General features: G+C 43.2%; 1 protein-coding gene across 12 annotated transcripts in view; it reads left to right on the top strand.

Annotated features, from left to right (window-relative positions):
- Positions 1-16,778, top strand: part of AFDN (afadin, adherens junction formation factor) — a 296,787-nt gene that overhangs the window by 253,385 nt on the left and 26,624 nt on the right. For all 12 annotated transcript variants that reach the window (XM_044289638.1, XM_044289639.1, XM_044289640.1 and 9 more), the window contains one exon: positions 9,626-9,760. In XM_044289638.1, the coding sequence (XP_044145573.1) occupies positions 9,626-9,760 (135 nt within the window). The remainder of the gene's footprint in view (positions 1-9,625; positions 9,761-16,778) is intronic.

Raw genomic sequence — 16,778 nt, 5'->3', positions numbered from 1 at the left:
AACTGGAGGCGCCCGGATCGTCCCTGGCCAACACTTTCCAGGTGTGGTCCCCCATACTGGAAAGAAGGGACGGACCCAAAAATGGTGCAGTGTGCGCCACAGGAGGGGGATACGGAAGGACACGTGCCCTGATCATCCGGGCCTCTGCATTATTGGTTGCTTCAGGGAACACCACACTTCCATGTAGTACTAAATTTATGTTCCCCTTCCCCAATTTAGCCACTGACAATCGGATAAAAAAAAACTATGGTTCTCAGACTTGAGACACTAAAACTAAAAAAAAGTTTTCAAAAATATTATTTAGTAAAACTAAAATAAATAAAAAGTAGACCTATTAGGTAAAAAAAAAGGTACCGTATTTTTCGCCCCATAAGACGCACTTTTCCCCCTCCCAAAAATCGGGGGGAAATGCCCCTGCGTCCTATGGGGCGAATGCTGATTTAACATCGCTGGATGCGATGTAGAGTGAGCGGGGGCCGGGGGAGAGACTGGGAGGAGGAGCTGGGGGCCGGGAATAGCGGCGGGGCGGTGCAATCAATGTACTATAGCCCCGCTGCTCCGGTATACTAATATTAAATGTCTTATTCAATTAAAATGTATTAGATATGCCCCCTCACTCCTAAATTGCTAATCGTACCTTACATCCTATTCCTAGGTTCTGTAATGCAGGCCGGACGGGCGGCAGCGTAACTCCTTGATGTCACGTGCCTGCGCCGCCTACTTTATGAATGAAGCAGGCGGCGCAGGCAAGTGACGTCAGCGAGTGACGCGCCGGCCGCCCTGCCTGCATTACAGAAGCTAGGAATAGGATGTAAGGTACCATTAGGAATTTAGGAGTGAGGGGGCATATCTAATACATTTTAATTGAATAAGACATTTAATATTAGTATACTGGGGGTGGCAGAGGCGGTGGCGGGTTGGGGGGGGGGGGCGGTTGCTTGGGCGAGCTGATCCGTGGATGGCACAGTTAAGGGGGGGGGGGGTCTGTGGATGCCACTGTTATGGGCTGGGGGGCTGTGGATGCCACTGTTATGGGCTGGGGGGCTGTGGATGCCACTGTTATGGGGTGGGGGGTCTGTGGATAGCACATATATAACAGTGCCACCCACAGATCCCCCCCCCCTGTAACAGTGCCACCCACAGATCCCCCCCCTGTAACAGTGCCACCCACAGATCCCCCCCCTGTAACAGTGTGTCCGTCATCCACAGATCCCCCCCCTGTAACAGTGTCCGTCATCCACAGATCCCCCCATAACAGTATCAGTCATCCACAGATCCCCCCCCATAACAGTGTCCGTCATCCACAGATCCCCCCCCCATAACAGTGTCCGTCATCCACAGATTCCCCCCCCCCATAACAGTGTCCGTCATCCACAGATCCCCCCATAACAGTGTCAGTCATCCACAGATCCCCCCCATAACAGTGTCCGTCATCCACAGATCCCCCCATAACAGTGTCCTTCACAGATCCCCAGTAATAGTGCCACCAACAGACCACCATTAGTTCCAAACCCACCAAAAGCACACCTTTTGGTTAAAAATATTTTTTTTCTTATTTTCCTCCCCAAAAACCTAGGTGCGTCTTATGGGCCGGTGCGTCTTATAGGGCGAAAAATACGGTATTTTTGTCACCTTACATCACAAAAATTGTAATAGCAAGCGATCAGTCATATACCCCCCAAAATAGTGCTATTAAAATAGTCTTCTCATCCCGCAAAAAATTAGCCCCTACCGAGGATAATTGGCTAATAAAAAATAAAAAAAGACTGACTATGACGATACTAAAATGTTTTTTTATTATCAAAACATAATAGTGTAAAACATAAATAGACATATTGGGTATCTCCGCGTCCGTAAAAATACCCCATGACCCAACCCCTCAGACGAACGTGGTCAAATTTTTTTTTATAAAATAGGTGCCAAAACAGAGATTTTTGGGCAAATTTTCCATTTGAATCATTTTTTTTTCCCCAGTAACAAAGCAAGGGCTAACATCCAAACAAAACTTAATATTTATTACCTTGATTCTGCAGTTTACAGAAAGACCCCATATGTGGTCGTAAACTGCTGTATGACCAAACGGCAGGGCGCAGAAGGAAAGGTGCGCTGTGTGGTTTTTGGAAGGCAGATTTTGCTGTACTGGTTTATGTACACAATGTCCCATTTGAAGCCCCCCTGATGCACCCCTAGAGTAGAAACTCAATAAAAGTTACCCCATATAAGAAACTACACCCGTCAAGGTATTCAAAACTGATTTTACAAACTTTGTTAACCCTTTAGGTGCTCCTCAACAGTTTATGGCAAATGGAGATGAAATTTCAACATTTCTATTTTTGGTAACCTTGCTTCACAAAAATGTAATATAGAGCAACCAAAAATCATATGTACCCTAAAAATAGTCCCAACAAAACTGCCACCTTATCCCGTAGTTTCGAAAATGGGGTCACTTTTATGGAGTTTGTACTCTAGGGGTGCATCAGGGGGGCTTCTAATGGGACATGGTGTAAATAAACCAGTCCAGCAAAATCTGCCTTCCAAAAACCACACGGCGCACCTTTCCCTCTACGCACCTTTCCCTCTACGCAGTACCGTGTGTCCGTACAGTAGTTTGCGGCCACAAATAGGGTGTTTCTGCAAACTACAGAATCAGGCAATAAATATAGCATTTTGTTTGGCTGTTAACCCTTGCTTTGTTACTGAACAAAATGGATTAAAATGAAAAATTTGCCCCAAAATCAAAATTCTGAATTTTTTATCTCCATTTGCCATTAACTCTTGTGGAACACCTAAAGGGTTAACGACGTTTGTAAAATCAGTTTTGAATACCTTAAGGGGTGTAGTTTCTAGAATGGGGTAATTTTTGGGTGGTTTCTATTATGTAAGCCTCACAAAGTGACTTTAGACCTGAACTGGACCCTAAAAATTGGGTTTTTGGACATTTCTGAAAAATTTCAAGATTTGCTTCTAAACTTCTAAGCCTTGTAACTAGGGATCGACCGATATTGATTTTTTAGGGCCGATACCGATAATTTGTGAACTTTCAGGCCGATAGCCGATAATTTATACCGATATTCTGGGAATTTTCATTTTTGAAAAAAATATTAAAATTCCCACAAATATGCTGAAAATTAATGTTTATTGTTAATGTGTATTTTTATTTTTTTTGTAAATCTTTCTTTTTCATTTATATTTAATATTTTGGTGTTTTTTATTTTTATTACTTTTTTTTTTTTTTAAACTAACTTTTAGCCCCCTTAGGGACTAGAACCCTTGTCCTATTCACCCTGATAGAGATCTATCAGGGTGAATAGGAGCTCACACTGTCCCTGCTGCTCTGTGCTTTGTGCACACAGCAGCATGGAGCTTACCATGACAACCAGGGCTTCAATAGCGTCCTGGCTGCCATGGTAACTGATCGGAGCCCCAGCATTACACTGCTGGGGCTCCGATCGGAGGAGCAGGGGAGTGGGAATCCTGTGGGGGGCGCACTGCGACTGGGGTGGGGGGGGGCGCACCACTGCTTAATACTGGGGGGAGGGGGGGCGTACCACTGCTTAATACTGGGGGGAGGGGGGGCGTACTGCGCCACCAATGCTTAATACTGGGGGGGCTTGGGGGGGAGGCGCACTGCGCCACCAATGCCTAATATTGGGGGGCTTGGGGGGGCGCACTGCGCCACCAATGAAGCTTAATCTCTAATTTATTCACATACAGGAGGCGGGAGCTGCAGGATCACATAGCCGGCTCCCGACCTCTATGAGCGGTAGCTGCGATCCGCGGCACCTGAGGAGTTAACTACCGCAGATCGCAGCTACAGCTCAGAGGCCGGGAGCGGCTATGTGATCCTGCAGCTCCCGCCTCCTGTATATGAATTAATGTGAGATTAAGCTTCATTGGTGGCGCAGTGGCCATAGCTCCTCCCCTCCTCTTGTCCCCTGTCCTCCCATTGGCTGGAGCGGCAGCAGCAGCACAGGGGGAGGAGACACTGCTCCTTCTCCCCTGTGCTGCTGCTGAGGGAACACGGAGAGCGCTGTCAGCAGCGCGATCTGTGTTCCCAGGACGTTATCGGAATATCGGCAAAATAAATGCCGATACCGATAACGTTCAAAATCCTGAATATCGGCCGATAATATCGGTAAATCCGATAATCGGTCGATCCCTACTTGTAACGTCCCCAAAAACTAAAATGTCATTCCCAAAATGATCCAAACATGAAGTAGACATATGAAATGGAGAAAGTAAAGTAATTATATTGGGAGGTATTATTATGTTTTATAGAAGTAGAGAAATTGAAACTTGGACATTTGCAAATGTTTCCAAAATTTTGGTAAATTTTTATTTTTTATAAATAAAAATGAATTTTTTGGACTTCATTTTACCAGTGTCATGAAGTACAATTTGTGACGAAAAAACAATCTCAGAATGGCCTGGATAAGGCTACTTTCACACTAGCGCTTGATCGGATCCGTTCTGAACGGATCCGATCATATTAATGCAGACGGAGGCTCCGTTCAGTACCGATCCGTCTGCATTAATAACTTAGAAAATTTTCTAAGTGCGCAAGATGCCTGAGCGGATCCGTTCAGACTTTCAATGTAAAGTCAATGGGGGACGGATCCGCTTGAAGATTGAGCCATATGGTGACCTCTTCAAGCGGATCCGTTCCCATTGACTTACATTGTAAGTCTGAACGGATCCGCTCGCCTCCGCACGGCCAGGCGGACAGCTGAACGCTGCAAGCAGCGTTCAGCTGTCCGCCTGTCCGTGCGGAGGCGAGCGGAGGCTGAACGCCGCCAGACTGATGCAGTCTGAGCGGATCCGCTCCATTCAGACTGCATCAGGGCTGGACGGAGGCGTTCGGGTCCGCTCGTGAGCTCCTTCAAACGGAGCTCAGGAGCGGACCGACGAACGCTAGTGTGAAACTAGCCTAAGCCAAAGCGTTTTAAAGTGATCACCACTTAAAGTGACACTGGTCAGATTTGCAAAAAATGGCCTGGTCCTTAAGGTGAAATATGGCTGTGTCTTTAAGGAGTTAAGTATTTTCATATTATGCAGGTATAACTATGTATTTTTATATGATATTTATAGTATGTATTTACTGGTATATGGTTCTACTATATATGCCAGAACTTATTCTCCCTCACGCATGAGTTAGGGGAGATACGTTAGAGGGGATACGTTTATTGAACATATTGTATTTTGGAAATACTCAATAAAAAAACAATATGAAGATGAACTACTTGCGGTTCGTGAATATGAATTAAGAAGCTCGGTATATCATATGCTATACCAAGAGGTTAAAAGTAATCCAAGGTTTGCATATTGAACTTTTCCTGTGATTGCCATGGGAGTGGTGAAGCTCCCTATGCAAACTGGGCTATTATACATGTGGCGATTTTAGATTGATTTTGCAGATTTTGTAGTACCTGTTTCATGCATTTTACATATTTTCTGTGTGGCTCTGCACTGAAGCAATCTTGTTTGGAGTTGTCTGGGAAGGGCAGCTATATAAGCAGAGTTTGGGAGCATGTGAGTATTTGTTCACAAGTGTGTGTGTGTGTGTTGAAGGTATAATCCTCAGGATTCATCAACAATAAGATCCGTGTGGTCCGATACCCAGAACCCAGTTGTTCTTGAAGGCAGCGGTGCTTACACGATCACCACAGCCTTCTCGCAGCTTTTCGTAGACAACTGACAACACGTTTATCGGTCATGTGGCCTAGGCACAGCTCAGCCCCATAGAAGTGAATGGGGCTGAGTTTATACCAAGCACAGACGCTATACAACGTATGGAGCTGTGCTTGGTAAGCACAGAGAAGGCTGGGGTGCTCACAGAGGATAGGTCATTGATATTAAAGTCCTATAAAACCCTTTTAAGTGTGTGACTTAAGATAAGTGACTTTAGATTCAGGGAGTTTAGTAGGGGACTAAATTAAATCAATTGTTTACCACTTCATTACATTGTATTATTGTATTTTTCTCTTTTCTGGTGTAATCCCCATTAGCAAGTCTGCTTCATTATTGACAAGGCAGTCCAGTGTACATCGTGTGAAATGTATGCAGTCCTGGAACAGCTGCTTGAGGGTGCATCATTTTTTATTTTATTTTTGCAGAATGTGAACAAATTGCACGTTTGGAATCCCAGAGCCTGTATCTAAACGAGTGAATTTTAACGCTGAGATAGATGGAGAATCAGGAAAGTGTGGTAGCTAGCTGGGTAACAGAAGAGTAGAGGGAAGAATGGCAGGGAGCCCTGATCTGACACATGCCAAACACTTAACAAGGTTGGTAGATGAGAGGAATGTTAGTTCAGGGAGAACACTACTGCCGCAATGACAATGTTAGAAGTAAGTGGACCCTCCTTAAAATGATGTCAGAGATTTGGGTAAGGACCTCAAAGGTAGTATTTTCTGAAGTACTTCCTGTACCAAGAACCACACCTGAAAGGCAGAGGGTAATTAGGGAGGTAAGCAAGTGGCTCAAGACCTGGTGTAGCAAGGAGAGGTTTCAGTTCCTGGAGAACTGGGCCAACTTTCAGCTACAGACTCTATTGTAGGGATGGGCTCACCTTAATGCAGCTGTTTTGGGGGAGAAGATTGGTAGAAGGTTGAATGAGTATATAAAGAGATTAGGGGAGAGCTGAACACTACAAATGGAATTAGTAGTGTGAGTTGTAGTTTTGCAGCAGCTGGAGGCACACTGGTTGGGAAACACTGTTTTATTCTACCAAATTCTGCTCTCTCAAGTGCCCAGTGCGGGGCTTTGCTGTGATCTGCTCTGTATTGAGCTGCTTCACAAACCCTCCCCTGTGAGTGACCGCTCCAACCTTCAACTACATTTCACAGGGGGAGCGGTTGTAAAAGAAGATCTATGAAGGGAAGACATTACTTCACAGTGAAGCCCCCGACTTTGGCACTTGAGGAAGCAGAATTTGACAAAATGAAAGTTAATATTCATACAACTCCTCATGATAACTATCCACAAAAGGTATGTTTGTACGGCTCTTCAGTCTGTACCTAGTGCTATCGGTACTTTAGCATGGTCAGAAGTGTTGACAGACTCTCTTTAAATGTATACAAGTTTTGAGGACTCTTCTACCACAAAACTTGCTCTACAACATGCTGCCTGAAAACTGCACTACATTTTATGGTGAGAGGATCGCTTTAAGGTCTAAATAGGGACGGTGTCCCACGTTTATGCATACTATCAATGTAAATTTAGGGTCGTAGGGTGCGTGACAGCTTTTTTTTCTGCGACTGCAAATTAGTTACTTTTGTTTGAATGGAATTTGCAGAAGTATATGTTTGCTGCCCAAAAATCCTTTTCAGATGAAGTGCTTTGCTATATAATTTTTAACATGCCTTACTCTGCCTGCCGCCCTATTCCCTCTGCAGTAGCCTCGTCCCCTTGCACCTTTCCTCTGGATATTAGCTAGATGGAGCAAGCCCTGTGAAACACTGCAGCGCAAAACATGCTGGGTCTGGTTAGAAAACCCAGCAGAAAGCTGAAGTAAACAAGATGCGTGCAAACATTTTGCCAGGGGTGCACTGATGTTAAAATGGGAAGGAAAGTGCTGACATAAAAAACAGAGACATGATGGACAAAAATTTTTTTTAGCTGCTATGGACAGATTACATTTTTTTTTTTTATGAAACTGGAAAACACTCTTAAAGGCTATGTAAACAAAAAAATATTATTGCCTTGTACTTAATTTTTTTTTCAATTGGGCTTTATTAAAAATATGGATTTCTTTTATTTTTTGTGTACAGAGCTGGCATGTTCTACTAGCTGCCAGTCGATTATTTCTTTTCTGTCATCTGGGGAGCTGATGGACTTAATGTGGATTTCTCCTGAATTCTAGTTTGTTTAGTAAATCTCCTCAACTTGCATTGCTTATGATTACATTGACATCAATATTCATGCATTCTCAATCTGTATTTTCTGTAAGCCGTCTGCATAGGTGAACATAGTGATGTGGACTTTTTTTGGATCTTCCAATGTCTAATTTAAGCTGATTTCACACATCTGTAATGAAGCTCAATGCAGATGGCATGACCAGTATTGAAACCCATGAGAATAACCCAAGAAAACCTTTCAAAAACATTTGTATGAAGTTTTTCCTGTGAACATGCCACAAATGCTTAAAGGGGTTGTCTCAATTTACAAATATCACTTATCCACTGTATAATTCATACTGTAAATGTCATTTTGCTGTACTCAGCTGTCTATCAGTCCCATGGACTTAAAGTTTAGCAGCCGCACAACTGCACAATCTCTGTTCCTTTCCAAGTTCTCTTTACTGAGATTATTTGGTGTGGAAGGAAAAGGGGGCTGGTAAGCCTGTTCTAGGGATAATTTGGTTTCCCACAAGTGGGGCCCCTCAGTGATCGGAAAAGTATTGCCCATCTTTTTGATGATGATAATTGGCTAGTGTGGGAAAACCCCTTTAATATGAAAATACACCTTTAAGTTGCATTTTAAAAAACAAACACTGTTTATACATTGAAGGTCCCTTTACACAGGATGACAGAGCAGCAGGTTGTCGGGAAGGAAGTCTGCTGCTCGCTGGTGGAGGAGACCGATGCATTTGCCTTACAAGCAGCAATCTCCTTCAGCGTATAGGGAAGGAGCGGTTGCGATTATCATTGCTCTTCCCCATACAGACTCGTTGTTTGGCGACTGCAGATTGTGTTTACACAGCATGATCTGCTGCCGGCAAACGTCGATTTTTGTGTGCGCACGAACGATTGGATTACCCAACGAACGCACTAATGACTTGTTCATTTGGGTTATTGGCGGTACATTTACACTGCCAGATAATCACCAATGGCCTGTGTAAAGGACCAATAATTGGTGCATATAACAAAAGATCTGTGTGTGTGTTAATGACCATCTCGCCAATGATTGGTCAGAAAATCATCAAATAATCTTTTGTAATACAGCCCTAAGGCTACATTCACAGAGTTCACTGTATCAGACATGGCTGGACACCGCCGAATACTATTGACTTCTCGTTAACCAAGACTAAAACTAGAATTCAGTGTTTTTCGTTTTTCCGCTTTGGTGTGTACATTTTAGTACAATTATTGTATTAGTTAGGACTTTTTTTTTAATCTAGTTGAAATTAATATTGTTCTACGTTAGGCTAGCTTCACATCTGAATATTTAATTCCAGCAGGCTGTTCCATCAGAGAACTGATGCGCTGATGGATGTGACCGGATTGTCCTCTGGCCCCATTAGAGTATAATGGGGTCCAGCAGATATTTTGCTTGTCTGGCTGACAAGCAGAGAACCCACTCGACACAAACCGCTGCTGTTTGTGTCCAGACGATCCTCCGCTTGCCTCCCGCCTCCAGGCGACCCTATCACTGCTACTGTTTTTGTAAGATTTCCTTCATGTTTGCTGTCTACAATGATCTACAGGTTTTTACATTGGCAACATTTGTTTTTAATGTGGCCTGTTGAAATGGTCTTCCTACAGATTGTACTATAAAGTTAGTCAATGTTCATATTAACAATCTAAAGAGTTACTATGTTATAGCTGGCATTTTTTTTTTTTTGCTATAGAAGAAATTATTAAAAGTGCATGAAAAAGCATCACTAAAGAAAAAGTATATCTCTCAGTTACAGGATGAAGAAAGGAGGCGGCAACAGCAATTAGAAGAATTTCGCAAACGAGAAGTTGAAGAGCGCATGAGACAAGAAGAGCAACGAAGGCATCAAGAGGAGGAGCGGACAAAGCGAGACGCTGAAGAAAAGGTTTTGTAAAATTTTTGTTTGAAATGGCAATTCAGTTGCAAAACATATAATTTGTTCACAGCTGGCTTTATTCTTTTGGATTTCAGCTTACAGTATATATTTTTATACAGTCAGTTACGTCCATTATGACCTATTACTGTGTCCAGTAATCTTGTTACGGTCAAGAATAATAATAAGGCCTTAGGCTGCATTCACACAACAGTGAAATTATTTTTTTTATTGATGCAAACACTGATGCAAAATGACATTTTTAAGGGGCTGATATGTTTTTTTTTTTTGTGTGAATTTTTCTCTTAAATGACTCTCCATTTGGTGGTCTCTCCTGCAGTCACCGTTCCCTGGTCTTCTCCAGGCCATGCTGCATTGTGCGCAACGCTGAATGCAGTGAGGATATGTGCAGCATCTGAAAGCGGTCATTGGTATTCACTTTATAAAATGCACTGCCATTTGTCCCCTACTGAGAGGGGGAGCATCTTATACCTCATTCACACGTCAGTGTTTTGGCCAGAGATTTCCATTAGTAATCTTGAGCCAATGGGCTCCAGCTCTAAACACAGAACAGGTGGTGAAGTTTCCCTTATACCTTATGTCTGTGGAGGCTCCCGTTCCCTGGTTTTGACTCACAATCACTGATGGAAATCACTGACCAAAACACTGATGTGTCAATGAGGCTTTATGAAGCGTAAAATATGGTGTGTGTGTGTGTGTGTGTGTATGTATATATATTTATAGAGAGAGAGATAAAATGTGTTTATTGTAATACATTTTTTATTTTGCTCAATTACTTTTTCTGTGATAAATAAATTACTGTATTTTTTGGACTATAAGACGCATTGGACTACAGGATGCACCTAGGATTTGGTGAATAAAAATAAGAAAAAGGCATTTTTCCATCAGACCTGAGAGCAGACCTCAATTCTTCATCAGACCAAAAATCTGCCCCCCCCATCAGCCTCAGATCAGACCGCCAAACCTCCATCAGCCTCCCATTAGACCCCCAAACCCCCATCAGCCTCAGATCAGACCCTATCCGATCCCCCCAGCCTTTATTAGCCTCAGACCAGACCTACCATCAGCCTTCAATCAGACCCAATCAGCCTCAGATCCGACCCCAAAGACCTCAGATCAGAAGTTAAAAAAATAAATAAACTTGCTTCGGGCGGCGCTACAGATCCATGACTCGCCTCTTGTACACCACTTCTTCTGGTCCGCTGTGCACTGTGACCTAACGTCGCACAGCGACATAATGGAAGCAGTCTTTAGCATTCAAGACTATAAGACACACTGCCACTTCTTTCCCACATACTTATGTGGGGAAAAAAGTGTACTATAGTCCGAAAAATATCGTAGTCTATTGCTGTTATGTCAATGTCCTGGTATACAGAGATGTATCTGTGGATACCAGTATATTGTACATGAAAATTCCTTCCATTGAAAACAGGGTGCTATCCCATACAGAAGTTCATGCGTGTCAGATCTGGGATAACCGTAAAGATCCAATTTATTTAGTAATAAAAAAAAAAGTTAATGGAGCAAAATAAATTACAATTACACATTTTTGCATATATACAATGTGTGTGTTTGTGAGAGAGAAAGAGAACTAAGATGTGTTTATTGTAATTTATTTTGCTAAATTATATTTTTTGTGATTTACTAAATAAATTACACTTTTGCTGTTATCAAATGTCCTGGTATACAGAGATGTATTTGTAGATATAAGTATATTGTATATGAATGCTACTAAAGGTTTTAAGTGAGAGACATTCCCTCAATTGCTCTGTAGCAAACTGGTAAGGTGTCAGAGTCCCATACAGAAGGTTTCGAGTTTGAGACCATTAATGAATTTCCACATACTGTCAGATTGACTCTATACAGCGAGGAACAGAAGTATTTGAACACCCCAGTGATTTTGCAAGTTCTCCCACTTAGACATCATGGAGGGGTCTGATATTCACATTGTAGGTGCATTCCCTTTCTGAGAGACGGAATAAAAAAAAAAATTCAGGGAATCACATTTGTACGATTTTTTAAGAATCTGTGTCTTGAACATAAGTATTTAAACACCTGAGAAAATCAGTGTTAGGGCTCATGCATACGAACGTTTTTTGCGTTCCGTATTTGTGCCATATTTTGATTCTGTATACGGAACCATTCATTTCAATGGGTAATGATTGTAGTGGATGGCACTCCTCTTGATGGTAGTCGGTGCTCAGTGGAAGGGGTCTATCAGAGTATACTCATATAAACCATGGCACTCGAAATATTGCAAGATAAGATTCTTTTTTATTTATTGTCCATCCCAAATGGATCTTTTTATAGGTACACTGGCCTGTGTACCTATAAAAAGATCCATTTGGGATGGACAATAAATAAAAAAGAATCTTATCTTGCAATATTTCGAGTGCCGTGGTTTATATGAGTATATTCATTTCAATGGGTCCGCAAAAGATGCGGACAGCACTTTGTGTGCTGTCTGCATTCGTTGCTCCGTTCCATGGCCCCGAAAAAGTTGAGGCATGTCCTATTCTTGTCCGTTTTGCAGACAAAATTAGGCATTTCTATAATGGTAGAAATTGTAAATTATCCAGCTCACCCAATTTCATCCTGTGACTCAGTGCGCGGAGCAGACCCAAGCCAGTCCAGACATCATGAAGTGTAGAAAAATAGAGGCTCCAGCACTCGTGGTAAGGTTTTGTCGGTCCCAGTCTTTATTGCACCAAAATTGTATATACAAATACAGTGGCACCCCTCTTCACTCCCCCAGATTTACGCGTTTCGAACTATTCAGTTCTTAGTTTGAGAAGGTTAATACCATGGCTGAGAATGGTAAAGCACAAGACGTTGTGCTTTACCATTCTCAGCCATGGTATTAACCTTCTCAAACTGATCCATGTGAACTTATTTTAGTGATTTTATAATGCTTTATTCAACACGGGTGTATATATATATTTTTTACTATGTTTGAACAGGTGTCTGATATGTGGTTGATTGTGGGATTGCGCTCCCCTCCTCCCCTTTTTCCCAAGGCTGATGGGAGCTCAGCCTACATAAACCCACAGTGAAATACACATTGGATTATGACTAAGGCCCCATGCACACGGCCGTTGTTCACGGCCGTGTGCGGGCCGTGGAACCGCGGCCTGGATCCCTTCCTGTGAGCTGGAGCGCACGGCGTCACTGGTTGCTATGACGCCGTGCGCCCCCTGCTGCCGGCACAGTACAGTAATACACTGGTATAGATCATACCAGTGTAGTACTGTATTGCGGCGGCAGCAGGGAGCGCACGGCGTCATAGCAACCAGTGACGCCGTGCGCTCCAGCTCACAGGAAGGGATCCAGGCCGCGGTTCCACGGCCCGCACACGGCCGTGAACAACGGCCGTGTGCATGGGGCCTAAGGCTACTTTCACACTTGCGGCAGAGAGAATCCGGCAAGCAGTTCCGTCGCCGGAACTGCCTGCCGGATCAGGCAAAATGTAAGCTAACTGATGGCATTAGTAAGACTGATCAGGATCCTGATCAGTCGAAAAAATGCCTGATCAGTCGAAAAAATGCATTGAAATGCCGGATCCGTCGTTCCGGTGTCATCCGGCAAAACGGATCCGGCATTTATTTTTTTTCCCCCATTTTTTTCAGTCTGCGCATGCGCATAATGGAACGACTGATCCGGCATTCCGGTATTCTGAACGCCGGATCAGGCACTAATACATCCCTATGGGGAAAAAAAGCTGGATCCGGCGTTCAGGCAAGTCTTCCGTTTTTTTCACCGGAGATAAAACCGTAGCATGCTGCGGTTTTCTCTTTTGCCTGATCAGTCAAAACGACTGAACTGAAGACATCCTGATGCAAACTGAATGGATTACTCTCCATTCAGAATGCATGGGGATAAAACTGATCAGTTATTTTCCGGTATAGAGCCCCTGTGATGGAACTCTATGCCGGATAAGAAAAACGCAAGTGTGAAAGTACCCTAAGAACTGAATAGTTCGAAACGCGTAAATCTGGGGGAGTGAAGAGGGGTGCCACTGTATTTGTATATACAATTTTGGTCCTATAAAGACCGGGACCGACAAAACCTTACCACGCGTGCTGGAGCCTCTATTTTTCTACATTTCTATAATGGGCCTCATGTTCCGTTCCCCAAATTGCAGAAGGCACACGGCGCCATCCGTGTTTTGCGGATCCGCAATTTGTGGACTGCAAAAAAAAAGGCGCAGTCGTGTGAACGAGCCCTTAATATTTGGTACAGAAGCCTTTGCTTGCAATTATAGAGGTCAAATGTTTCCTGTAGTTCTTGACCAGTTTTGCACACACTGCAACAGGGATTTTGGCCCACTCCACACAGATCTCCTCTAGATCTGTCAGGTTTCGGGGCTGTCGCTGAGCAACACAGAGTTTCAGCTCCCTCCAAAGATGTTCTATTGGTTTTAGGTCTGTAGACTGGCTAGGCCACTCCAGAACTTTGATATGCTTCTTACGGAGCCACGCCTTGGTTATCCTGGCTGTGTGCTTTGGGTCGTTGTCATGTTGGAAGACCCAGCCATGACCCATCTTCAATGCTCTGACTGAGGGAAGGAGGTTGTTGCTCAAAATCTCTCAATAAATGGCCCTATTCATCCTCTCCTTAATACAGTGCAGTCGTCCTGTCACCTTTGCAGAAAAGCAACCCCAAAGCATGATGTTAATCCCCCCATGCTTCACAGTAGGGATGGTGTTCTTGGGATGCAACTCATCCTTATTTTTCCTCCAAACACGACGGGTGAAGTTTAGACCAAAAAGTTCTACTTTGGTCTCCTCTGACCACATGACTTTCTCCCATGCCTCCTTTGGATCATCCAGATGGTCATTGGCAAACTTCAGACGGGCCTGGCCATGTGATGACTTGAGCAGGGGAACCTTCCATGCAATGCATAATTTCAAACCATGACTGCGTAGTGGTCCCAGCTCTCTTCATGTCATTGACCAGCTCCTCCCTTGTAGTTCTGGGCTGATTCCTCACCTTTCTTATGATCAGTAATACCCCACGAGGTGAGATCTTGATCTATTTTCACCAAGCTGCTTGGCAATTGCCTTGTAGCCCTTTCCAGCATTGTGGAGGTCCACAATTTTGTCTCTGGTGCCTTTTGACAGATCTTTGGTCTTGCCCATGGTAATAGTTGGTGTCTGACTGTGGGGTGGATAGGTTTCTTTAAAGAGCTCAGACAGGTGCTACTAAGTTAGATTCATGAGTGGAGGTGGACTTTTTAAAGGCACAGTAACAGGTCTTTGAGAGACAGAATTCTTGCTGTTTCTCAGGTGTTCAAATACTTATGTTCAGCAGTGCAAGACATATCAATTCTTTCAAAATCATACAATGTGATTTCCTGAATATTTTTTATTTTTTTTATTTTTTTTTATTCTCTCTCTGAGTGGGAATGCACCTACAATGTGAATTTCAGACCCCTCCATGATTTCTAAGTGGGAGAACTTGCAAAATCACAGGGTGTTCAAATACTTTTGTTCCTCACTGTGTGTGTATATATAATCTCCACACATTACAGCCTTAAGTTCATTGTTTTGTTAATCAGAATTTGATGTGATGGATCAGAACACAATAGTCGAAGTTGGTGAGGTGAAGTGAAATGAGAAAAATATATAAATTAAAACTATTGTTTAGAAATAGAAAACAGAAAATTGGCATGTGCGTATGTATTCACCCCCTTTGTTAGGAAGACCATAAAGTTCTCTGGTGCAACCAATTACTTTCAGAGGTCACATATTTAGTGAAATGAGGTCTATCTGTGTGCAATCTAAGTGTCATATGATCTGTCATTACATATACACACCTTTTTTTAAAAGGCCCCAGAGGCTGCAACACCTAAGCAAGAGGCATTACTGCCATGAAGACCAAGGAACTCTCCAAACAAGTAAGGGACAATGTTGATGAGAAGTACAAGTCAGGGTTAGGTTATAAAAAAATATCCAAATCTTTGATGATCCCCAGGAGCACCACCGAATCTATCATAACCAAATGGAAAGAACATGGCACAACAGCAAACCTGCCAAGAGACTGTCGTCCACCAAAACTCATGGACCAGGCAAGGAGGGCATTAATCAGAGAGGCAACACAGAGCCCTAAGGTAACCCTGGAGGAGCTGCAGAGTTCCACAGCGGAGACTGGAGTATCTGTACATAGGACGACAGTACGCTCTATAGAGTTGGGCTATATGGCAGAGTGGCCAGAAGAAAGCCATTACTTTCAGCTAAAAACAAAAAGGCACGTTGTGAGTTTGAGAAAAGGCATGTGGGAGACTCCCAAAATGTACAGAGAAAGGTGTTCTGGTCTGATGAGACTAAAATTGAACTTTTCAGCCATCAAAGAAAACTGTCTGGAGCAAACCCAACACATCACATCACCCAAAGAACACCATCTCCACATTGAAACATGGTGGTGGCAGCATTGTGCTGTATGGATGTTTTTCAGCAGCAGGGACTGGGAAACTGGTCAGAGTTGAGGGAAAGATGGATGGTGCTAAGTACAGGGATATTCTTGAGCAAAACCTGTACCACTCTTTGCGTGATTTGAGGCTAAGACGGAGGTTCACCTTCCAGCAGGACAATGACCCCAAACACACTGCTAAAGAAACACTTGAGTGGTTTAAGGGGAAACATGTCAATGTGTTGGAATGGCCTAGTCAAAGCCCAGATCTCAATCCAATAGAAAACCTGTGGTCAGTCTATTGCTGTTCACAAGTGCAAACCATCCAACTTGAAGGAGCTGGAGCAGTTTTACAAGGAGGAATGGGCAAAAATCCCAGTGGTAAGATGTGGCAAGCTCATAGAGACTTTTCCAAAGCGACTTGGAGCTGTGATTGCCGCAAAAGGTGGTTCCAGGTTGTGAGGCACCATAACATGAAAAAAGTAAAGGGGGTGAATAATTTTGCAAGGCACTGTATATATTTATATATTTATATATATATATATATATATATATATATATATATATATATTCCCTTTAGAATCCCTCTGTGTGTCGAGAA

The sequence above is a fragment of the Bufo gargarizans genome, chromosome 4 (assembly GCF_014858855.1).
Source record: "Bufo gargarizans isolate SCDJY-AF-19 chromosome 4, ASM1485885v1, whole genome shotgun sequence".
Taxonomy (NCBI): Eukaryota; Metazoa; Chordata; class Amphibia; order Anura; family Bufonidae; genus Bufo; species Bufo gargarizans.
This window is presented reverse-complemented; position numbering and strand designations above follow the sequence as displayed.